General features: G+C 32.3%; 1 protein-coding gene across 4 annotated transcripts in view; it reads left to right on the top strand.

Moving 5' to 3' along the window:
* The window catches only part of USP34 (ubiquitin specific peptidase 34), a 265762-nt gene that overhangs the window by 201080 nt on the left and 38774 nt on the right, over nt 1-25908 (top strand). For all 4 annotated transcript variants that reach the window (XM_031950529.1, XM_031950528.1, XM_031950527.1 and 1 more), the window contains 13 exons: nt 627-799; nt 6051-6204; nt 7420-7498; nt 11517-11570; nt 11690-11785; nt 15252-15316; nt 15415-15490; nt 15581-15628; nt 15764-15829; nt 19682-19762; nt 21282-21367; nt 23987-24155; nt 24287-24361. In XM_031950529.1, the coding sequence (XP_031806389.1) occupies nt 627-799; nt 6051-6204; nt 7420-7498; nt 11517-11570; nt 11690-11785; nt 15252-15316; nt 15415-15490; nt 15581-15628; nt 15764-15829; nt 19682-19762; nt 21282-21367; nt 23987-24155; nt 24287-24361 (1222 nt within the window). The remainder of the gene's footprint in view (nt 1-626; nt 800-6050; nt 6205-7419; nt 7499-11516; nt 11571-11689; nt 11786-15251; nt 15317-15414; nt 15491-15580; nt 15629-15763; nt 15830-19681; nt 19763-21281; nt 21368-23986; nt 24156-24286; nt 24362-25908) is intronic.

Below are 25908 nucleotides of genomic sequence, written 5' to 3'. Positions count from 1 at the left end.
AATTTTATACTTTGGAGATAAAAATAAAATTTTATAGATAAAGGAAAAAGTTGATTTTCTAATAGTTGCTTTTTAAATGATGGCCTCATTTGCTTTAAGGACTCTATTCAAGTTGAATAATGCAAGTGCAAGCATTCTGCAATTTTAGAATAAGAGGAAAAATTATATTCTGTACAGTTGATGTTGTTGTGGATTCAACAAAGGCCACAAGGAAAAGGCAGTTTGTGTAAAAGGAGTAATTGACTGAGGAAGGGTGAGCAGTTATGAAAATTAGAGAGGACAAGTCAGTAGAGAATGTGGGAAAATTAAATTTAAAAGTGCAGTGATTGGACATTTAGGTTATACCCAGTCCTCCTATTTGGACTTGAAATGAGTTTCAGTGCAGTTAAGCAAGTCAGAGACATAAATGTTCTTGTCATCAAGAATTATTTTGATTAGGGAAAACAGAAGCCTGTTGATGAAATATCTAGAAAGAATTGTTTTATTACTATGTAAATTTTACTTGTATTCATTTAAAAGTAGAATATAAATAAGAAGGAATTAAAATCCAAAATGAAAGTACTGGAAAATATTTTTTAAGAATAAATTTAACACAACTCTCATTTATTTTGGAATCTTTTTTTTAGGGCATGTTTTAAGAAATTACCTCGCATCTTGAGTTTCAATACAATGAGATATACTTTTAATATGGTTACCATGATGAAGGAGAAAGTAAATACACATTTTTCATTCCCTTTACGTTTGGATATGACTCCTTATACGGAAGATTTTCTTATGGGGAAGTGTGACAGAAAAGAAGGTAATTGATTTTTAAATTATTTTCCCTTAATAATTGCATGGTAATTCTAGACTAAACAATTTCAAAATGATAATTCCTATTCAAAAAGGAAAAAAGTTATTTGTCATTAAAGAGACTTAGTTGAATATAAATTGAAAGTTCTTGTGCATACGTTTGCTTTTATTAAATGCCTATAATTAATCAGCCACAGTATTAGGAAGAGAGTGAAGTATCAAGGAAAATGTTTATGGGACATCTGGGAGGTGTCTGGATGAAGGTCTGGAGATAGAGGGAAGAAAAAAAAAACTGTTCAGATTTGGTCATACTGTTTTTAAGATGTCTCCTGGACATTGGTTTGAAATGTCTAGTGTTCAATTTTTTATGTAGAACTGAAGATCAGTGGAAAGACTAGAAGTGGATCTGTACTTCTAGAAGTCATCCACACAGAGATGTTAACGGATACCGGGAAAGACAGTGTAGAAGGAGAAGAGAAGGCCTAGAATGCAAACTTCAGGAATACACAGAGTTTTATTGGGTGTGATATGGGTCAACAAAGGATGAAGAGAATCAGAAAAAATTGGGGTCCCAGAAAGTGCAGCTAACAGTTTAAAATACAGCAGATGGATCAAGAAATACAGAGAAAACAACATTACATTTGTTAATTAAGAGATCATTGGTTATTTTGGAGAGAGGATTTGTATTTGAATGTAATAAGGTTGGAGATGACAAAAGCAATTAAAAGGACAGAGAGTGGAAGAAGAGACTGTAGCCAAAGTTTTCAATGAGTTTGACAAAGAAGAGAACTATAAAATGAAAGTTTTAGGAATTGGCAGGAGGATTCTGGGAAGATGGTAGAATAGGTTGGTAAATTTCAAGATCTCTAGATTTCACCCCCAAATAAACAACTTTGTGCCTCAGGGCAAACATGAATTGGTGAAAATTCAACAAGACTTGGGCTAAACAGGTCTCCTGGTACATCAAAAGAAAATCTGAAGAACGTCCCCAAACTGGTGATTAATCCATGTATAGTGCAAATGCTTCTGGAGTAGGTCTGCAGAAATAGCAAATAAGGAGTCCTGGGACTAGCTAGGTTTGGCTAGGGCCTCAGCTGGATCCACAGAAACTTTTACCTCCTAGACTGCTTGAGGAATCAGGAGTCTGAGTCTGGGAAGACTGAGTGAACCTTGACTGATCATGAATACCAGACCCAGCTTTGTTGTGATGGTGTGGCCTTGGCCAAGAAGGAACCAGCACCTGGTGAGTGCAGAAGCAGTGGGAATGGGAGCAGCTGGTTTCAGATACTTGCTTAGAGGATGGAGCTCTTGGCTTGGGGTTTCTGGGTGGAGGGAAGACCTGAGGTGAAGCCAGAGGCTCCATCCCCTCCCCCAATAATTAGAGGTACTTACACTAATCCCTCTTATTTTAAAAAATATGAACTGGTAAAGAAGACAAACTTTCTATGGAAACAGGAAAAATCAGGCTTCATCTTCAGAGGAGAACACTGAAGTAAAAAAATCTTCTATTCCAAAGAGTAAAAGGAAATGATTCCCTGCCCAGAGAATTTATACAAGAACTAAAAAAGAATTTAAAAATCAACTGAGAGCCATTGAGAAAAAAATTTTAAAAAGAATAAGAACCATCCCAAAAAAAACCAAGATTGTGGGGAAAAAAAGTTAATCAATTAGAAAAGAAGATACAGTCTCAAAGATGAGAATAATTCTTTGAAAATTATAATTGGGCAAGAAGAAGCCAGTGAAGTTATGAGAGACCAAGAAATAACAAACCAGTTATAAAGAATGGAAAAAATAGAGTGGAATGTGAAACATAAATAAAATGACAGATCTGGAGAACAGATCAAGAAGAAAAAATTTAAAAATAATTGGACTTGCCTGAAAGTTGTGATCAAAAAAAGAACTTTGACATAGTAATGCAAGAAATAATCTAAGAAAATTGTCCTGGAGTGATAAAACTTGAGGGGAAAGTAGAAAAAAGAAAAAATCCACCAATGACCACCTCTATGAGATCCTTTGTGGAGAACATAGGAATATTATTGCTAAATTTAGAAAACCCCAGATCAAAGAGAAAATTTTACAAGAAATTAAAAAAAAAACAATTCAAATGTGGTAGAGCTACAATTAGAATTTTACAGGACTTAGCAGCCACAACAAAAGATCACAAGTCCTGGAATTATATCTAAAATATCAAATCAAAAGATTGAACATTCAGAAGAACTAAGCCTGCAGCCAAAAATATCATATTCAACAAAATTATAATATTGAATTAAAAAAAGATGTTAAGTTTGCAGATTTTCAGGACTTTCTATCACCCAAACCTGAACTTACTAGAAAATTTAACAAAAAGAGTCAACATTAAAAATCAATTTCAAGGTATATAAATATATATGTATTTCCTGAAAGGTATAGCACCCTCCAAAATCTATAAAGGAATAAGGAAAGAGGGATGGACAGACAGGAAATCAAAGAGTGAGGGAAGAAAACAAGAGAGGGATCCTTGTGTGGGGGAGATTAAGTAATAGCAAGGTAAGATAGGAGCAGAAATAAAGCAAAAATTCAGCAGGGATAGGAAAGGGGTGTGTTGGGGGGATGGGGGCAGAGTGTGTATATGTATATTTATATAAGTATACATAAATAGATCTTAACTATAGTTTCATGGTGGGAATGAAAATAGGGAAAAGAATAAAGTAAAAGTATTGGACAGTAGAGAACAAAACAATTTCCAAGAAAGTAAATAGATGAACATTCATGAATATAATTTTTTTCTAATAATATATATATATATATATTTTTCTTGAACTGGTAATTCATTATTTTTTAAATCTTTCCTGATTATGACTGGGCATATGGCAATGTTTCCTTTTATTTTTTTTTATTTTGCTTTGATATTTTCTGTATCTTTTCTTAGACTTTTTTTTTTTTTAATAAATTTTTTATTAAAAAGGACTTGGTAGGCTCATGAAAGTTGTTGTTGTTTTTTTAAGAACTGGCAAAATGCTAGCTGTGTGACCCTGGGCAAGTCACTTAACCCCAATTGCTTCAGCAAAAAAAAAAAAAAAAAAGAAAGAAAGAAAGAAAGAAAAACTGGCAAAATTTGACCATATTTCAAGGCTGTAGACAAGAAGCCATTGTATAGATAAGGAAGTGAGGGGGAATAAAAGAAGGTACAGTCTGCTAGAAAAGGTGAATGGGATATGGTCTTCAAGAGGGGAAAAAAATCCATCCAGTACTTTTTTGTTAGAGCCTGGGGGAAATTAGATGGGGAGATAATAACAGGGATTTTTTGAAATGTAAGGAAAGATGGAAAATTGACTCAGTTAAAAAGGCCCTCAAGCCAAGGCTTAGTTGAATGGTGCACTAAGAGAGATGCAAATTGGAATCACTTTTATGGGGGAAGGGTGCAGGAATCATTTAGGGAAGGAATAAAAGGACAGTTTTTTTGCTGTGGTGAAAATTGAAAGTCAAAAAAGAGAAATAGTCCCTAACCTTCAATGAGCTATTGTGGAAAAAACAACCTGTAAAAAGAAATGTTTCTTCAGAAACATGGCATCCTGAAAAGAGGGTTGATCTTAAAGTCACATGACCTGATTTCATACAGGTCTCTTTAGGCCTCAGTTTTCTCATCTGTAAAATGATAGTATGGAAGTAAGTGAACTATAAGGTTTCTGTTAGCCCCTGTTTGAACTGTGGCTACTATAAACCTTTTCTGTATAACTGGTGCCGTCAGTCATATTCTTTTAAATTATGACAATCTTCACAAATAACAATAATAATTTATGATTACTCATTGTCCATTTATAGTCTTTATTTCTATTTGTTGTCACGATCTCTGTACATGCTTTTCATAAAGTTCTGATTTCTTGTCACTTTTATATATGTTGTTTTCTTTTATTTCTAATATTTTAAAGCTTTAAACATTTTCGTTTCTTCTCATTTTTCAATATTGCAAATAAGCAAATTATAAATATTTTTGTACAGATAGTTGGGTATATTCTCAACAAGTGAATTTACTGTGATAGATTTTATGTTTGGATTGCTCTCAAAAGAAAATTTACCAATTAACAAAGAAGTCTTTTTCCCTGTGTCTCCTCCATGGTACCATAAATATTGGGGGGGGGGGGAGTATTCATTTTTAATCAAATAGGCATGAGGAGATTTTTTAAAGTGAGATTGACCATTTTCCCATATTACTTCTGTCATTTCCTTATAATAGTGTATGTCAGGGTTTTTAGTATGAATTTTTTTTCCAATTTGTATCTTTTTTTCTTTTTTTTTTTTCTTTTATAAACATGCATATGTGTTGTGTGTAGATCTATATGTGTATGTGTGTGTGTGTGTGTATACATACAATTAATGGTCATTTGTTTTTTCATCCCATTTGGGGTTTTCTTAACAATGAAACTGAAGTGGTTTGCTATTTTCTTCATTTTACATATGAGGAAACTGAAGCAAACAGGATTGACTCAGGCAATGTTATTGTTTGCCTTCCATTTAAAATCTTTGGCAGTAGATTAGCTGGAATATAATGATTCCCATAATATGAAATGCTTGTGAATAAATAGCCCTTGTTTTTAATATAATATTAATTGAAATTAGAAATTAAGGTTCTATATAATACCAGTTGTAAAAATAGATCCAGGTATGATAAAATTCTTCTGGTTTCGAGTGATATTAATGCTAATAGTGAAGCACTCTGTTTTCCTTTTAAGTCTGAAGGGGCAGCATCTGCTTGTTACTGCTTTTCCAAAGTGTATTAATGCACTTGTGACTAGGTTCACATTAATGTCCTCCAAAACCAGAGGAAGTGTGCCCATTTTTATATACCTTAAAAATGAGTATTAACCTGATAAATATATATATATATATATATATATATATATATATGTATATATATATATATGTATATATATATATGTGCATATATATACACATATATATATATATATACACACACACACACATTTATGTGTTCTTTTATAATTTAATGTGTAATAACCAGATGATACATTCTTTCAATAACGACATATAAACGTGTACTTTGTTGTAATTTAAAAATAGTACTGATAAGATTATAGGTATTTAGTAAATTTTAAGTAAGTTAAATGTGTTTATTTGAATAAAGTACTTATAACTGGTGTATCAGATTTTATGGAATACCAACAGTATAATTTTACAAATTGTTATCAATGATGTATATAATTAAAGTACACTAAAACTTAAAGGAATGAATTATCTTTTTATTATGTAAATGATTTCAGGTTTTAAGGAAGAAGTTGATCTTGGGAAAGAAACTGAGAGTTATGAGTATGATTTGATTGGAGTGACGGTTCATACAGGAACAGCTGATGGTGGTCACTATTACAGCTTCATTAGGGATATAGTGAATCCACATGCTTATAAAAACAACAAATGGTGAGTTAGGAGAGTTATAAAATATATATTTGGATATTTCAGTTATATTTATGTTGCTAAAATGTATTCCCATAGCCCTTTAAATTATTTCCTATTGTAGCTTTTCCTTTCTTTTTATCCCTAATATTTAACTTGCTAACTGGCACATAATAAGAACTTAAGTACTTATGTTTTCAAATTTTCCATGTAGAAATTCCACTATAAAATGAGGAGAGAAAATGGATACTAATTAGTAGTTTAGAATTTTGGAAGATTTGACACTTGAATCTGTGATTTGATCAGTGTGAGTATTCCTTCCACTGATGCTTCCATACCTTATTTAAAGATTCATGAACTGCCATGGTTAGTCTGTTGTCAGGTCTGTACTTTTAAACTGTTCCTGTTTGGTGTAACTTTTAACCACTTTTAAGACCAGCTGGCTTTGGGGTTACTAAAAGAAGAGGGATTTCCTTTAGAATATTATAATGGGTTTCTTTGGATCTCTGCCAAATGCCCAACGTAATCATTGGGTTTAATTTATTTTACTAAAGAGCTTTGGTTAATGGCTAGGAAGAGAGAAGCAAAGAACTTTATCTTCATGTTCAGAGAGCCATTAGACTTCAGGGGACTTGGACAAATAATTACTGGATATGTAATTGGCAGTGCTGTTTATTCTAACTATTTTTCTATCCCTTTAGTAATCTGTTGTATTTACATGTCTAATTCAACATGATTTGACAAATATTTATTAAATGTCTCCTATGTATGTAAGAAGTACTAGATTCTAAAGTACAAAGGTAAAGTGAGTTGACAAATCCTTGCTCTTAAGATATTTAGGATTTAATCATTTGTATCTCCAAAGATTTATCTTGGTGATTGACACGTCTTCTCTTGAGATTCCATATGTGAATAATAATGATAGTATATATTAAATTCTATTAGTTCTCCCCCATCCCCTTTTTATAATGATTGAAATTGTTACTCATTTCCATCTAGCTGATGGACTTATCAGGTTTTCACTTCTCAAATATGGAATAAGAAGGAGAAATACCTATAAAAATAGGGAAATTTGGTTAGATGTTATCTTGTAAAGAATCATTTTCTGTATATTTTTTCGATGTGTTCCTCCATGACATATCAAAAAGATGTAATAAAATATTTTAAATATAAAAAAAACTCCACTCTTTTTTGAAGTGATAACTGATGATTGGAAAATAACTGTTTGCTTGTCTTTAGGTATCTCTTTAATGATGCTGAAGTAAAGCCTTTTGATTCTGCTCAACTTGCTTCTGAATGTTTTGGTGGGGAAATGACAGTAAGTTTCTTTTGGAAGTGATTAATGATTTATATATTATTGCATAACTTAAAACCATTTTGCATTAATATATACTACAATGAAGGACCATTTTCTTTTTTGTTTGTCCTTCATTCTTGAGGACCAATGACATCACAAGGATGATATCTTGACTTGTTTTGAATTGGATTTGAGTGATGCAGAGCTGCACTATCAACTTTGCTCTCTTCTCCAGAGTCCTCTGAGTCCAGTGACAAGAAAAAAGGTCTAAGCTGATTGGGATTGGCCTAGAATGCAATGGGTGACCTTGGCTTTTCTAAATTAAGTTCTTTTCCAGGTTTCAGTTTGTCTAAGACAAACTAAATGCCTGTTCAGGAACTGTGGTCTAGATAAGAATTGAGACAAAAGATAGTCCAATTTTCTATTACCAATATCAGTATGGGAGAAGAGAATCTGAGTTTCTAATCTGAATAAAAAACATGCTATTTATACTCATTCATGCCTTCAAAATCTAAATAACGAAACGTTGTGGTTTGGGCTGGGCCTTTTATTGGCCATTCAGTGAAAGCCAGAATGATTTAGGTTTAAAGGCACATTTACTTAGCTCCATGTAAAACAGTGTGTGTGTGTGTGTGTGTGTGTGTGTGTGTGTGTGTGTGTGTGTGTGTGTGTGTGTTTGTTTGTTTGTTTAAGCCTGTTTTATAGGAGTAATACTTTGAAAAATGAAAACTGCCAAGGCAAAAAACACATTATCCCATTTTGGGATGTGTGTGTGTGTGTGTGTGTGTGTGGTGTGTAATAATAAAAGGAGGAGTAGAAGTACAAGATGATGACTGTTTTGCTTTTCATTTTAACTGCTGCAATCAACTCTGCAATGCATTTGATTCACATTTATTGAGTGCCTATTATGTACATACCAATGTGGGAATATATAAAAGTATAGCACATTATTCCCCTTAGTGTGTTTATAGTCCAGTTTAGAAGACATTTGCCCATGGAAATATTCAAGTGACAATACAGGAATTATAACAAAATAGCACATCTTCAGGACCCAAGAAATAATATAAATAGAAGAAGAATGACCCAAGGATTATAAACAGAAATGATTACCTTTTCCAGTTGAATAACAAAAGTATTTTAAATTAGGATTAATATAAGTTTTTAAATTGGAAGACTTTGCAATTGTGTTTTGATGCTTATTTTGGATTGAGATGTAGATTATATTGTCAGAGTAACAATACTCAGGTAACCTTTTCAAACTAGTTTGTGAATGTTTTCATTTAAATTATCATACTCTCCATGTATCCAAAACAAAATATCTGAAAGTGGAAAAGACCATATTTAGTACAGCTTGAACCATTATTTTTTACAAGTTCAGCTATTTGGTACCATTTATCTGTGCTTGCTGATTTGAGGTCATTAGAGGAATCTTGGTACACTCTTACTATCATCTTAATTTATTTCAGGTTTCAGTTCTCTCTTTTCATTTTGTGCTCTGGCTTTTCTAGTCTGAAATATGAGATTGATCAGAAAATATAAAGGAGGGGGGAGGTGGAGAAAGAATAAAATAAAAATTGAATACTTTTTCCTTTCTCTTGTCCCTTACCAACCTCAACTGTGGTTCTGTCTCTTTTTGGGTTCTTTTTTCCCTGACACATATTCTTAAAATTTAATGACCTTGTTGTTTTGGGTTTTTTGTTTTTTTTTTAAATAGCTTTTTATTTACAAGATATATGCATGGGTAATTTTTCAGCATTGACAATTGCAAGACCTTTTGTTCCAACTTTTCCCCTCCTTACCCCCTCTCCTTCCCCCAGATGTCAGGTTGACCGATACATGTTAAATATGTTGAAGTATAAGTTAAATACAAATAGTTATTTTGCTGTACAAAAAGAATCGGACTTTGAAATAGTATACAATTAGCCTGTGAAGGAAATCAAAAGTGCAGACGGACAAAAATAGAGGGATTGGAAATTCTGTGTAGTGGTTCATAGTCATCTCCCAGAGTTCTTTCGCTGGGTGTAGCTGGTTCAGTTCATTACTGCTCTATTGGAACTGATTTGGTTCATCTCATTGTTGAAGATGGCCACGCCCATCAGAATTGGTCATCATATAGTATTGTTGCTGAAGTATATAATGATCTTCTGGTCCTGCTCATTTCACTGAGCATCAGTTCATATAAGTCTCTCCAGGCCTTTCTGAAATCATCCTGTTGGTCATTTCTTAAAGAACAATAATATTCCATAATATTCATATGCCACAATTTATTCAGCCATTTTCCAACTGATGGGCATCCACTCAGTTTCCAGTTTCTGGCCACTACAAAGAAGGCTGCCACAAACATTCTTACACATACAGGTCCCTTTCCCTTCTTTATGATCTCTTTGGGATATAAGCCCAGTAGTAACACTGCTATATCAAAGGGTATGCACAGTTTGATAACTTTTTGAGCATAGTTCCAAATTGCTCTCCAGAATGGCTGGATATATTCACAATTCCACCAATAATGTTTCCGTGAATGACCTTGTTTTTAAAAAGTTCCTCATTATTGGTGATTAGGAGGTTAAGAATAACGTATGTCTTCATTGCCTCTTCTACCTTTAAAAGGATAAAATTATCATCTATCAGTGAAACAGGCAATTAATAAGTACTATCTAGCTAACTATGTCATTTTTAACTTCTTGACAAATTTGGGGTGTTTTCCAAACTAATTTCTTTTTCTGCCCAAATGAACTGTAGTACTGCTCCTAAAAAAAGCAGAGCACGTAAAATATTTGTGGCTGGACTATGTACCCCAAATCTTCTCCTGTACAAAAGTAGAGACATTTGAAGAGAATACTATTCCCCAGCTTTTATATGCATGACTATCAACCTGCCTAATCAAAAAAGATATGATAAAGTAGAGAAATGGAGGAAATTATCTTAAGTATGGTTTTAATACTGGTCCCATTTTGGCCTGAGTTCTTTCTTCACTCACTGCATTTTTCCTTATGTAATCATTATTATCACTTGGCTTCTTTCTGACACTATTCACTCAACCTCCCCAGCACTATACTTTCATGTCACTTAACTTTCTTGTAGGTATTTGACCTTCTCAAACATGGGATATAATTTTATTGTTCCCAGCTCGCTATTAGATAGAAATCCCCCGAATAAACTGTCTTTCAGTTCTTTTCTAAGTCTTAAGTTTTCTGTTTCCTGACCTTTGCAAAACTATCTTAAATCTTTCTTTATCCCATGTTGAAATTCTACACAACTAACTTTCTCATCATGATTATTGGTATTGTCTTTCATTCTTCTATTTCTTTAGTATTTGGGTTGTTTTTCTTCCTCATTGTCTTATTGTTTCACTTGTAATTCCCACTGCCAGCTTACTACTGCTTCTATTTTGACCATTATCGTTCCTTTCTATTATTTCTGATGTTATATGCATTTCATATGTTCTTACTTTGCTCTACAAAAATTTGGAGAAATTATTTTTTGCATGTTTCAGATAACTTTAAAATGGTCCTGGTTCTTTCTTCTTGTAACCAAAAAATTGATCATAGCTTCTTTCGTGGTAAATCCAAATGAAAAATTCTACCCCCCCCCCCTTTTTTAAATTTTCATTTGTCTGTCATAATCATTAAAAATAAAGACAAATCTGCCATGCACAAAATCTAAGGAACTTATTTTGTCAGCCTCTTGAGAATTAGAGACAGAATTTAAATAAAATATGTCATCTTTACCTCTTTCTCCTCCATTTACTTTTTGCTTTATTTTTATAGTTGTCTTGTTGTTTATTTCTTTCTGATAGATAGCAACTCACTATTTTCAAATGAATAAAGAAGGGAGAAGGGAGTTGACATTTGTATATATTGGAAGATTTTAGTGGTCATTTAAGTTTGATAAGTATAACAATTAAAATAGTTTTTGGTATACAGTATAACTTGCTTTATGGTGTTATTTTAACTTTTAAGGTAGCTATGTTATTAAATAAAAGTATTTTTTCATCCACCTATCTCTAGAAGGAAAAAATAATTTAATTTTTCTTAAACAGACCAAGACCTATGATTCTGTTACAGATAAGTTTATGGATTTCTCCTTTGAAAAGGTAATTATTTTATTGTACATTCAATAATTTGACATTTAAAATTTTTTAATATGTTTTTATCTACTTTATTAATTATTTTTAAAATTTCTTTTCTTTTCTTTCTTTTTTTTTTTTTAAAGACACACAGTGCATACATGCTATTTTATAAGCGAATGGAACTGGAGGAAGAAAATGGCAAAGACCTCAAATTTGATGTTTCATCAGAATTGTTGGAGGTATAAATTGTTTTTATTATTTATCATAACACTATGATATGATAGTTGCATAGTTATTGTTTATAACAGTATCAAGAGCTTCTTACCTAACCTAGAACATATTTATGGATATCAGCAGTTTTAACTGGTATACCATTTTTTGACAAGGGAAAAGAGATAGGAGGCTAAGCAAAAGCAAAGGGTGTGGAAATTGACCAGTGGAATCAGTTGTCATATGTTTATTAGCCATCTTCTGTGTGTCAGACATTATGCTGTATTTTGATGATACAAAGACTAAAATTAAGAAGACTTTAATTGAAACTTAGATTGTCCTGGGGAAACAACATGGAAAAATATAAATATATGGATACACAAAGGATTAACAAATTTATAGCTCTTTTAAAATTCTTTGTATGGTGGTACATGGTCATTTGTAGATGGTGGAGAAATTTGTTTAGTTAATACCAATAATCACCAAGATTATGGCATACAAACTAGTTCTACAACCCCTATATCCACCTTCAGCTGAGATGGTTTGCAAAGTGCTTACTACAGTGCCTGGCACATAGTAGGTATTTTATAAATGCTTATTCTCTTTCTTTTTTCCTTCACCCCTTCAATAAAAAACCTTTCCCAAACATTAAGGTTAGTGCCTTCCCTCTGCTGATCCTCTCCAATTTCTTCTTTATATCTTGTTGGTATTTAGTTGTTGTCTTTCCCCATTATATTGTGAATTCCTTGAAGGCAGGGATCTTTTTCTTTTCTTTTTTGTGTCCTTAGCACTTACCGCTACATAGCACTCATCCAGGGACATAGTAGTAGCTTATTAAATTCCTATTGATTTGAGTTGATGTGGTAGGTTTTTGTTTTTAAAGGCAACTGGGTTTGAGTGACCTGCCCAAGGTAATACAGCTAGGAAGTATTAAGTGTCTAAGCCCAGATTTGAGCTCAGGACTGATGTTCTATCCACTATACCAAGTAAATGCTCTTTTGATATAGTAGTTTTAAAGGCAAATCAGTCAGACTTGGGGATTAGGAAAGGCCTTATGTCTAAAGGTAGTACTTGAGCTGAGCTTTGGAGGAAACCTGCAGAAAAATATGGAAATGGGAGGGTTAGAATGTTATATAAGAAGCAGCAAGTTAGATATGTAGGGTATGAATAGTACAATCTAAAGTAAAAAAAAAAAAAAAAGCTTGGAAGAAGATTGCAAAGGGCTTTAAATATTAAAATGAAGAATTTGTATTAGATTCCAGAAATGCAGGAAAACATTTTACTTTTGAGCATATGAGTGACATGGTCATTCTTGTGCTTTTTGACAGCTGAGTAGTGGGTAGATTAGAGAGGGAAGAAATTGAACTCAAAAGGACCAATTTGGAGGCTATTGCAACAGTCACAGCAAGTGGTGATGAGAGCTTGAAATAGAATGGTGTCCATAAGATAGGAAAAATGTAAAAGATGTTGTAGACAGTACCTCCTGATTGATTGAAGTGAAGGAGGGGAAATAAGTAAGAATGAGGAATTGAGCATGATGCTGAGGTTCTGAACTTTTATGATTAGAAGCATGGTTTTGCCTTTGAAATTACAAAGTTTGGACAAGAGGTGGCATTGGTAATATAAGATCCATTCTCTTTTTGACTTGTTGAATCTGAAGTACATGTTGGATATTCATTTAGCAAAATCCTATTTGGAGTTAATGATATGGAACTGCGGCTCAGGAGAGAAGTTAATTCTGGATTTATAAACCTTATCATCACTCGGTAGAGGTGACAATTGAACTTCTTGGTGCTAATGAAGTCTTGGACAGAGTGTAGAGAGAAAAGAACCTGAACCCAAGGATTGTTGTAAATGCTTACTTAGAAGCATGAAGTGGATGATTTATTAATGGAGACCTGTAAAGAACAATCAGATAAGAAAAGAATGAAGAGAGTGCAATGTTAGAAAACCCAGAAAAGTGTATCTAGGAGGATGATCTTGCAAGAAAGGTGATGATAGAGAAGAAGCTATGGGATGTGACTGTCCGACTATTGATTACTTGGGAAAAAGCAGTTTCAGGGGAATTGTGGTGATGTCAGAAAGCAGCTATAAGGTACAGGGAATAGAGTAAGAAGTGGAGATAAGACTTACACAACTTTTTCTTAAACTTTGGCTGTACAAGGAAGTAGATAGAGCATGGTAGCTTGAGGGCATGGTAGACTAGCATACAACTTCAGGGAAGTAGAAAAAAGTTGCAGATTAGAAAAAGAAGAGATAATTATAGGACAAACTCTTAATGGAGACAGTGAAGGAGACTGGTTAGATAGATGGGAGGTCTGCTGGAGAATATTGTAAATGGAGAGTATATATAAGAGTAGATGGTGACTGGTGCTGTCAAGAGTCAATATAGAGGTCAAGAAAAGATGAGAACTAGGAAAAGATCATTAGATTTGATCATTGCTAATTGGAGAAGGCAATTGTCTTTAAGTGATAAAGTCAGAAGCCAAATTGCAAAGGATGTAACATTTGCAACATGTAAGAGGAGAGAATGTGGAGACAGAAAGTGCCAACAACTTTCTCAAGGTTAACCATAATGGGAGGAGAGATATTGTAGCTATCATGAATTTCCAGATCTAGTGGGGTTTTTGTTGTTGTTGTTCGTTTTTTTAAGGATGGGTAAAGATAATGAACATATCATTACAGGCCAATAGGTAAAGAAAGATTGAAGATGAAAGATATAGTGGTGATGATACGTGGGGCAGTCTATTTTATCTTGCAAAATTAGATCGAGATCTTGCCTTGTTGGTACTTACATTTTAAATAAAAACTCTGTGGTAAGAATACGATCAATTTAAATTCAATTCTGGGGCCGTCCTAACTAATTTTTAAAGCAGGATGAAAAATCTTCTCTGATGTAGCATTTTTACTCGTATGCACTAATGAATTGTTATTAAAAGTAATATTTTGTTTTCCTCCCGTATTCTGAGATTGTAAGATAAGATTCAGTAGAAGTGTGAAAAAGCAACTAAAGTTTATTAAATGACAAAATTGCTTGATGAAAAAGCTATTTCTTAAACTTTTACTGGGGAAGAGCTATATATATTATATGCAAAACCCTCTAAAAATCAAAAACCTTATCAACATTTGAGAGTTGTGATGAAAATAATCTTTTCCATTGAGTAAATAGTTCAGTTTACCAGTTTTTATAACATTTATATCAAATTAATATATTTGTCACAAAAAGCTTTTTGAGCTTTTTTTTGAGACCTATTAAGTCCTTTACTGCTCTAAGGATTTTAAGGCATATTTAAATAATTTGCAGTGTGGAAGAGCATTATTATACTTTGGAGAGATTTTGTCATTTATTAGATATTACATAAAGTAAAAAAAAGTCAGATAGGATTTTAAATAACTAGGTGGGTATTTTTAGGACTACTGTTTAACCTTATAAAGTGCTAAAGTATAATGAAGTAAATTACTTTCTTGTATCTGATGTTAGCATTTTTTCTTCAGTGGATTTGGCATGATAACATGCAATTTCTTCAAGACAAGAACATTTTTGAGCACACATATTTTGGGTAAGTTTTTCCTCAAAAGGTCAGTATCGGATTATTCAGTAAACATTTCTTTAAATCTTATTTGATAAAGAAATTGAATTGTTGCTTTATGATTCTAGGTTTATGTGGCAGTTATGTAGTAGTATTCCAAGTACATTGCCTGATCCAAAAGCTGTGTCCCTAATGACAGCAAAGGTAACATTTTAGCCTTGAACAATTTTGAGACCATTTATATTAAAATAATTATTTGTTCAACTCCTGGCTTATTTATATCTTTTCTTTCAGCTAAGTACTTCTTTTGTCCTGGAGACATTTATTCATTCCAAAGAAAAGGTATATATCTTCTTTTATGAACTTATGTTATTCATTAGCATTATTTCTTTTTGTTCCAAAAATGTTTGTTTTGGAGAATGTTAAGTGATGTAATAATGTGATGAGTTAGCTAACACCCCTTTATCTATTATTTAGCCGACAATGCTTCAGTGGATTGAATTACTGACCAAGCAGTTCAATAATAGCCAGGCGGCTTGTGAGGTAGGTGGAAAATCTCCCTTTCCCCCCCAAAAAAATTAATAAAATAAAAAACAAATTAAAACTGTTCTAACTGTTCATCAAAAAAGTCTGGAAAAGTATTACAAAATAATGATGTTCCATAAATCAGCAGCCTGCATCTTTTAAACTATTTATTAAGATTACTTAATTACAGTAAAAGCTAGAATAGTAGGTTTTTTTCCACATCAAAAGAGCTTAATAAAATGGTCTTTAAAGTGCTATTCAAAATCAACTTTTGATTTTCCATCAAAAGAGAAAGTCTTCAAAAATGAATCCTCTAAACATTTCTCTAAGCTTTAGAATAATGCAGTTATTAAAAAACCCAAAAACACACTTTTAAAATTAAAATTGTATGTATTTTTGATACATACATTTTATTTGTAAAGTACTTAGCAGAAATGTTTTTGACCCATTTTATGTTCAATTTAACATTTTCTCAGGAACAGAATCTCAGAGTTTTAAGTGACCTCAGAGATTAAGGATCCCCAAAACTGCATCTGCAAGCAGGATCCATGCAGTTTTCACTTAAGTTAGATCTCAATTTAAGGAAAAACCCCTACTTCTGTAGCTTGTCCACTAATTTTTGCATATTTGTAATTGTTAAGAAGTTTTTCTTTGGATTAAGTTGAAATGTGCCTGTATTCAGCTTTCAAACTAGTTCTGCCCTTTGGTATCAGCAGAACAAAGCCTTATATCTCTTCCATGTTACAGCCTTTCAGAGTCTTGAAGATTGCTCTTATTTTTCCATAATCTTCTTTTCCCAACTAAAAATCCCTAGCTTCTTCAACCACATCTCACATGTTATAATCTCAAGGACTTCACTATTTTGTTATTACCCCCATCATCCTAAGCATTAGCTGTGCTTCCCAGATTTGTGTTGTATGAAAAATCTGATAAAGCATCCCTTCTTCTAAATCATTGAAAAAAACAGATCTAAGGAAGAATCTCTGGTAAAATCCATTAGAGATTGTCTTCCAAGTGTGATTTCAAATATTTCCCAAACCACCTAATCTGAAATCAGTAAATATTTAATAAATCCTTGTTCTCAGGTGTCCATTTTATTGAAGAATATGATATATACACACAAATGAGTTAAGTTGTTGTCATTCTTGTTCCTGGAATGCACTGCCTCCCTTACTACTTTTGTTTGCTTTAAGTTGCAACTAAGCATTGCCTTCCACACAAAGCCTTTCCTGATCACCCTAAATGCTAGGGAATTCATTCCCTACATACCTTATATTTATGCTTTCTGGCAAATGATGGGCACTAAATAAATGTTTATGGATTGATTGAGAGAGAAAACATTAATAATTAGGCATTTCTAGAAACATTTCTTAGATGAGGAAACACTTAAGTTCTTCTGCTTAAGAAATATTGCAATATGTAAGTTTGTGTTATATAGCAACAGTCATTTATTAAGTGTTCACTGTGTGCCAGAGACTGTACCAAGCCCTGGATTATAAATATAAATCAAAGAAAAAATCCTTCCCTGCCTTTGAGGGCTGTGTACTCTGATAGAGAAAGACAGCACAAAAAACAAAGTTGACCGTAGAAAAGAAAGAAACAAAGGCACCTAGTACAAGGTAAATAATAAGTGAAGTAGGGAGCACAAACTGGAAAAGAAATGAGAGGCAACTGACCTAGTTGCCTTCTTTAAAAGAAGATCCTTGAAGGAGTTATCCAATCATAAGGAAAGGCTGCAAGGGTGGAGGTTACTTGCCATGTGTGGATTTCAAGGCTAAAGTGAGAGTTCAGAACTGAGGCATGATAGAAGAAATCTGGAATGAAGAGGAAATGTCTTTTTTTAATAAGAGGTAGTCCTTTAAGGATCTAGAAGAGGAAGATAATAGATTTTTTTTTCTTTATGCACAGTATTACTTTTTATCAAATTCACTTCAGTTTCTTCAAAACTATTTCTTATACAAACTGAGATAGTATTATAGACTATAAAATTAGCTTTGTATGTTTCTGTAATACTAAAGATCGAATCCTCTTCTTTGTTTTTTGATCATTCATACAAACAATTTTTTCATTTTGGTTAAAATCTGATTTAGGAAAGGGGAAGGTAAGGAGGGATTAAATTTCAATAAGGAATGGTGAATAAGTGAGGTAGGAAGAATAGCTAACTTAACTGGAATACAGTTAGTGAAATCAGTATATCTCTCATCCTCTCAATGTATCGTGAGAAACTTTCTCAAATGCTTTGCTGACATTCACATATCCTCTATCTTATTTGTATCCATTCTCCATTTCTAGTCTCCTTGTTCTACCAATGTAATAACTATCAGAATAGATATGAAAATGTCTGTGTTGTGGGTACCAAAAAAACCAACTTCATAAATGTAAGATTGGAAGACATGGTTAGAAAACACTTGTTGTGAAAAAAATTCTTAAGACATTAATGGGACTTGCAAGCTCAGCATGAGTGAGCTGAGCAACATAGAAAAGTCAGTGCTATCTTGAGAGAGACATAATTTCCAGAAACTGGAATGGTAATGGTGCCACTGAACTTTGCTCTCCCTGGGACCTCTAATGGCATATTGTCCTGAGTACCATGATTTGAGGAAGACATAGACCAACCCCAAAGTGTCTAGAGGAAGAGAGTTTGAATGGTGAAAGAATTAAAATCCATAATATATGAATGTACTTTGAGAGAGAATTGGACTTGATTTACTATAGTGGGAAAAGGTTTATAGATTAATGAAAAAGGGATAAAGGAAGAGGGAAAGGATGGTATAGAAGAAGGTAGGCTATAGAAAGGTGTTTAATGGGAGTGTGAAAATATGTAAATTAAAGAGGGAGAGAGAGGGGAGGAGAAGATAAAGGAGGGATATATAAATGGGGGAGGTTAAATAATAGAAAATTTAAAAATTCTTTAACTCTTAAAAAAGAGTTAAGCAGCAGAACTGAAGTAGAAGATTTAGCAGGGATAAGTGATATACATAAATACAATAACAAGGATTAGTAGAATTTATTAGGGGAAAAAAGTCAGGCTAATGATCATTGTTTTCTGACAAAAGTCAAACTTTAAGATTCAATCGAGAGAAGTCTGTTATAGAGGTACCATATCAAAATTGTTTTGGATATATATATAAATGAATTTGTGTGTATATGTATAGCTATGCATGTGTATGTATGTGTTTGTGTGTATATGACTACACATACACACCCACATGTACATAAATATATCTGTGCTTAAGTGTGGCCTGCTTGGAGGAGGTATGGTTGATGTTGGGTCATAAATATAACATCTTTTATTATTATATATCCTTTCTTGAAATGGAAATTTGTTGCATATTTTGAATTCTCCTTGATATCTGCTGGGATACATGATAGTGTTTTATTCCTTTTTTTCTTTCTTTTACTATTTTTTTTTCTTATTTTTTTATTTAGTTTTAAATAAATTTAAAATAAATAAATATGAAGTAACTTCTCAGGGAAGGTACTAGTAACTAAAGGAATTAGAAATGGGCTTTCTTTAGGAAATGGTCTATGAGCTGAGTCCTAAAGGGAGTCATGGATTCCTTGATCTAGTGTCAGGACAGGAGTGCCTTAGGAGTATGGGGATACCATCTGTACACAGCATGTATATCTTATTTATAGAGGTAAATGGGAAGAAGATTTTTCCCAATTTAATACAATGTATTTAATTTGATTATTTAATACAAATTTATTGTAGGTTTTAATTTTGAAAGTTTTTATTGGCACTTTTAAGGCTACAGATTGAAGGAAAACCTTATAATGTTAAGCTAATGTGATCTTTTTCCCATTGAATATACATGACTTAAGTATTGATTCAGGATTCTTATTTCAAAATGCTTTTTTTTCTTTTAGTGGTTTTTAGACCGAATGGCTGATGATGATTGGTGGCCAATGCAAATCTTAATAAAGTGTCCTAATCAGATTGTGAGACAGGTAAGGAAAATGTTCATTTTTCAGTTAAAAATAGACATCCTGAATTTTTTTTCTGTGTAAAGCTAATGTGATGTTAGAAAGATCATTTGCTTTTCTGAGTCTTAATTTCCTCCATTATAAAATGAGACTGTAGAACTACAGAACTAGCTCAAGATTTACAAACTTAGGGACTCAAGTAGTAATCATAATAATTTTTCCCATTTTTTAAGAGCATTAAAAGAAAGAAAAACAATCATAGAATTTGAACTAATTAATCTTCGTTGTAACACATGCTTCTTGAGAACAAGGGAACTGTTTTTTTCTTTATATTCCCCTAATTTAGAACAATCCTAGGCATTTACTTTTTGATTTGACTAGTCCAAATTTTTCATTTTGTAGAGGAGAAAACTAGTTAATGCAGATTTTACTGCAATTTTCACCAGTCCTTTGCAGTCCCTGATACCCTATATTTTAGCATATATGCACATAAAGGATAAATGCAAGTGTCTTTCTTATTTATATCTCTAGATGGAGAAAAATCACACAAGATCATTAACAGTGTTAGGTAAAAAGATATTTCACCAATTTCCCAAGTACATTGGTGGTATTTCTGGTAAATTCAGAATTTGTTTTGTTGTGTATTTTCATTTGTACTCCAAATAGTCACTCCAGGTTGAGAAAATCACTAGTTTATCTTTCAGTATTTAACAGTTTACAGCTCAAGCAAAGAAAAGTAGTAATTGTCTAATGTTACACTAGAAAAGATTTGATAAAAAGTTAGAAGTTTGGCAAAGAAGTTGCTATAAGACTAGCAGGATTCAAGGATGTGTGTATAACATTTGCCATTGCTAAAGTATCTTATAAATGTATCCTGTAACTGAATATAGAGCTATTCAAGTTTTCTGGTATCAAGATGAGTCATTGTTTTCATGTGCCTCTGCCTTTTACACTCCTCTATCTACTGTCTCGTTACTTAGAAGTTTAAAGGAAACCAAAGGTATTACTTCAAAAGTGTATTTTGCCTCCTGTAATTACTGGAAGGAGCTTTGATTGCTTATTTACCTGTTTCGCACCTGAAGCAAAATAGGATTATTTAAACCTTATTTTGATCCTCCAGTTTATCAAAAACAAACAAAAAAATAGGACTGGCTCTGTTGCTAAACAATATTATGACTTTAGCCAAAGTAGCTGTCTTTTTCCCCCGGGTTTGGTTTTCCTCTACTTCAAAATGAAAAGTTTGGACTATAGTTGATTCCTAACATCTCTTCCTATGCAAATTCTATATACCTGTGACAAGAAATAGTATTAATTCTATCTATTGCTATAAACATGATGTTTGAATCATTCCAAGGTGTTCCATTTTTCTATTGCTCATTTCCTGTCCACAGGTAGAAGAACTCTTGGCAAAAAAGTCCAAAAGAAAAAGTAAAAGATGTATTAAACATTATAAATAGATGGAAAAAGAATCAATTTGTCATTAAGAAAATATAAATGTATCCATACTAACTTAAGGTATATCTTTATATTTTATCATTTGCAGATGTTTCAGCGTTTGTGTATTCATGTGATTCAGAGACTTAGACCTGTACATGCTCATCTCTATTTACAGCCAGGAATGGAAGATGGGTAAAATCTTTGCTTCTGAATACTTTTTCAGATGGTAGTTATTTAGATAGATAAATTTTTATTTTAAAATATCCAGCATGATATATTTGTTTCCTTGCCAAATGAAATAGAGTAGAAAGAATTGGTGTCATTTGGGAATATTTTATGTTACTTAAAATAATCATATATTCATTATTCTCACCAAAACAATAAATTAAGAAACTCTTTTCATTTGCTGTTGGATAGTATATAAAATTGGAGTTGTAATAACAGTTATATTTAGTTGAATATGAAAGTATTTCTATGATGAAGTTGCAAGTTAGGAGATTTTAAAGTCTTCTGGTCAGAGATATCCATGTCTGAAAAGATCTAATTGAAAGATAGCATAGTGAAGTGGAAAAAACAGTGATATTTAAGTTAGAGAACCTGGGATCAGATCCCAGTTTTGCCACTTTCTTCCTTTATCACTTGAAGTAGGTCTCAAACATTTTTGCAATTTCCTCATCTGTAAAATTAGGGAGTTAGAAAAGAGATGAAATAGGTGACATTATGATCCTATTAAGGTTCAGGTAGAAGACTTAGCAAATGAATGTTGATCATACCTGAGCACATTATCAGGGCATAGTTTAGTTGGTAAGTCATGAGGTAATAAATTTATGTACATTTGCAGAAGTGTTTTCAGTAAGAGCCTTAAAGGATAAGTGTAACTTCTTTTGATTTCAAGGAATTATGAGAACCAAAGAAACTGTTGCAGAAAGTCCCTTGTCAAATGTATTTTTTTTTTCATTTAATAAACATTTGTTTTCTCTCCACTTCTCTCCATCTCAAAAACAAAACCCTTGTAACAGGTATAAAGCCAAGCAAAACAAATTCTCATGTTGTTCATGTCCAAAGATAAAAGTTCTGCATCTTCAATCTATCACCTTTGGAATTATATTTGGTTTTTTAAAGTTTTTAAAGTCTTGAAGCTATTTGTATTTACATTGATCTTGTTAGTATATAAATTATTATCCTCTTTCTGCTCAATTCATGCTATATTATCTCATACAAGTCTTCATAGCATTTTCTGAATTCATTCCATTCATCATCTCTAATGGCACAGTAGTAGTCCATTAAATTCACATATGGTAATGTATTCAACCCAGATGATTTACAAAAAAAGTTTACAACTCTTTCCTACTACCAAAAAAACTTGTATATGTGTGCGTGTTAGATGTGTAGGTATGTATATGAATATATGTGTGTGTGTATTTAATACAGATACTTTTCATTTTTCTTCCAATTTCTTTGAAGTATTTTGTGAGAGAACATCAATAGTTCAGTGATTTTTGTGGGCATAGTCCCAAATTTTTTTCTGAAAAGGCTTGAAGTAATTTAAAGCTATGTGCAGCAATGTGTTAATGTGCTTGTATACCTTTTACCTTTCCAGCATTTGATTGTTTTCATTTTTTGCCATCTTTGCCAGTTTCATAGATATAAAGTAGAACTTGAATGTTGCTTAAATTTGCATTTTAATAGTTGTTGGTGACTTGGAACATTTTTTTCATATGACTGCCAAATTATGAATTATAAATTAGAGCTGATCTTTCTGGTTAAGGAGATGTAATGCCAAAGTTGCTTTTCTTTTATGCTCTGATTTAATAAGATAGAGAAATAATTACCAGACACTAGGAATTATTTTAAAGAAACTTAGACAAAGACTTTGAGTAAACTCTGTCAGATAATTAGATTATAAAGTAAGGAAAGGTGATGCAGAAAAGGAAAGGGTAATTATATTCTCATTGAGCCATATATCAAGTGTGAGGTTTTTTCCAAAGGGTATAAATCAGACATGAAGATGCATTATATCATGTAACAAAAAAACATGAAGGAAAATACATAGCTAGTTCTAGGTGCTGATAAAGTACATATGGCCTCCATGGACATCTATCTATATACCAATAGCCAAAATATGGCTAAGATCTTAAGACGAGATACATATGATGCCATAGATGTTGAAGTATACTGTAAATAAGCAGCCCAGAAAGAAAATATTCCTGGTGCTTTCCTAATCTAAAACAAAGGACTACAATAGAGGCAAGATGTAGTAATGAAAGGAAATTTTAAATACTTAGAAATCTGCCAAAAGCTTGCCTCCTGAAATCTATCATGATATATGTCTTTGAAATCACTGCCCAGTAATATATACAATAAGCTGGGCCCATAGGAAGAGCATAAACTAGATTAACTTTGGGAAATTATACAGTGTTTTTAATGATAGCAAGCTTCCCCTTGAAACAGAGTTATCTTATTAATAGTCTTCTCGTAAGAAGTCTGTATGGATAAAGTACTTTCTCTAAAGAATTAAAGTTGAAGGTCACCTAAGTGCAGTGAAAAGACACCTTAGGCTGTAATTCAGAACCCAGTAGAAAACCGTTGGGTTGTACTCACAATAAGGAAAAATCTCATAACTAGGTCAAGAGATTGGAGTCAAATGATTTTAATATCCAGTTTAGCACATAGATTCTATAATACATGTCATTACTTTAGTTTTCACTATAACAAAGGTGAAATTCATAAGTGTAATTTATTTTAAATATTTTCTCACTAGCATGATGTTCTCCCACCTGTACCAATTTTAGTCATGTTAAATTGTTTCAGGTCAGATGATATGGATGGTCCTGTGGAAGATATAGGAAGCCGTTCCTGTGTCACTAGATTTGTAAAGACCTTGTTATCGATTATGGAACATGGTGTGAAGCCTCATAGTAAACATCTCACTGAGTACTTCGCCTTCCTTTATGAATTTGCAAAAATGGGTGAAGAAGAGGTGAGGATATTTCTTGTTCACTTCAGAAATCCTGTGCTTAAAAATAATCCTATACATATATAAATGTGTATATTGAGAAATTCATCATTAATATTCCCTGTGTTCAAGTAATTTATTATCTTTATTTCTAGAGCCAATTTTTGCTTTCATTGCAAGCTATTTCAACAATGGTACATTTCTACATGGGAACCAAAGGGCCTGAAAATGTAAGTATAGTGTCTTTTATTGTCAGATTAGAAACCATTTACCAAGTAGTTTTTATTTCTGAGATTCATAATAATAAAGAGCCATATCTTTTTTTTATGCACTAGAAAGTCATCCACATTTCTATGTGAAAAGGATGTCATTAAAAGAGAATTGTATATGAAAAATTGAACATAATTTCTTTTTTACCTTTTTTTCCCATAATTTTTATTGCCTCCAAATGGTTTCTTCTGAAATAAAAGACTTCCTGTTTAACAGATGTTGTAGGGAAAGGAAATTTATGTTGTATTAATTACATCTATAAATATATACCTTATTCTCTACCTTCTGTCAAAGAATGGGAAGTGGACTTCATCATCAGTCTTTTATAATCTTATTTAATCAGAAGTCTTTGTCTTTCTAAGTTACTTTACTGTGTTGTGATTATTGTACAAATAGTTCTGGTTCTGCTCAGTACAGTGTGCATCAGTTCATATAAGATTCTCAAGTTTTTTTATAACCATTGTTATTTTTTTCTTCTGTCTCAGTAATATTCCATTATATTTGTATTCCAAAAATTCTTTGGCCATTTTCCAGTTGAGGGAAAGGGACTTCTGTTACAATTCTTTATTAAAATAACATGTACTGCTATATTTATACTTATGAATCTTTTGCCCCTTTCTTTGATCTGTTTAGTAAATAAATTAGTTAAGATAGTGTGGGATCAAAAAGCATGCACAGTTCAGTGATTTTTTTTTAAACTCTGTTCCAAAATTGCCTTCCAGAATGGCTGGACAAATTTACAGTTTTACCATCAGTTAGTTCTATTATTGAACTTGTCTTTCTCTACCTTCTCCAAAAATTGTCACTTTCCTTTTTTGTCACCTTTGCCAATTTAATTGATGTGTGGAATATAATGATATTTTAAACTTCATTTTTCTTAATTATTAGTGATTTAAGGCATTTCTCATGGTTCTTGATAATTTTTTCCCTTTCAAATTATCAGTTCATATCTTTGAATATTTTTCTCTGAGGGTATCGAAAAGCCAAATTATATTATTTGCTTAATACTTGTTTAGTCTTTAAAAATTCCAAATAGCAAATCTAAAGTGAGAAGAGTGGACCATTGAAAAAGGTTCCTTCAGTTATATGATTTTGTACATTTATACACTAATTTAACAACATTTTTTTAGTCTTTAAAAATTCCAAATAGCAAGTCTAAAGTGAGAAGAGTGGACCATTGAAAAAGGTTCCTTCAATTATATGATTTTGTACATTTATACACTAATTTATAAGAATGCCATTTTTTGAGGACTATTTTTATATCAATATGCACTTTTTAGTTAATCAGATGCATTAAGACATTCCTACAGTGGTGTTAGTTTGAAGAAATTCCTGTCTTATGAATACAACTTGAAAACTTCAAGTAATTACTTTTTTCTATCAAACCATAAAAAAAATTGCTATTTTCTCTAAAGCCCAACACAGTCATTCTTAATCAGTTTTATCCCCAAAAGCCTTAGTTCTAAGAAGATAGGATCATTAAGTATTTTGATCCAAAGAAAATACT

Source organism: Sarcophilus harrisii, chromosome 2 (assembly GCF_902635505.1).
Source record: "Sarcophilus harrisii chromosome 2, mSarHar1.11, whole genome shotgun sequence".
Taxonomy (NCBI): domain Eukaryota; kingdom Metazoa; phylum Chordata; class Mammalia; order Dasyuromorphia; family Dasyuridae; genus Sarcophilus; species Sarcophilus harrisii.
The sequence above is the reverse complement of the archived record's forward strand: the minus strand, read 5'-3'. Positions and strand labels throughout refer to the sequence as shown.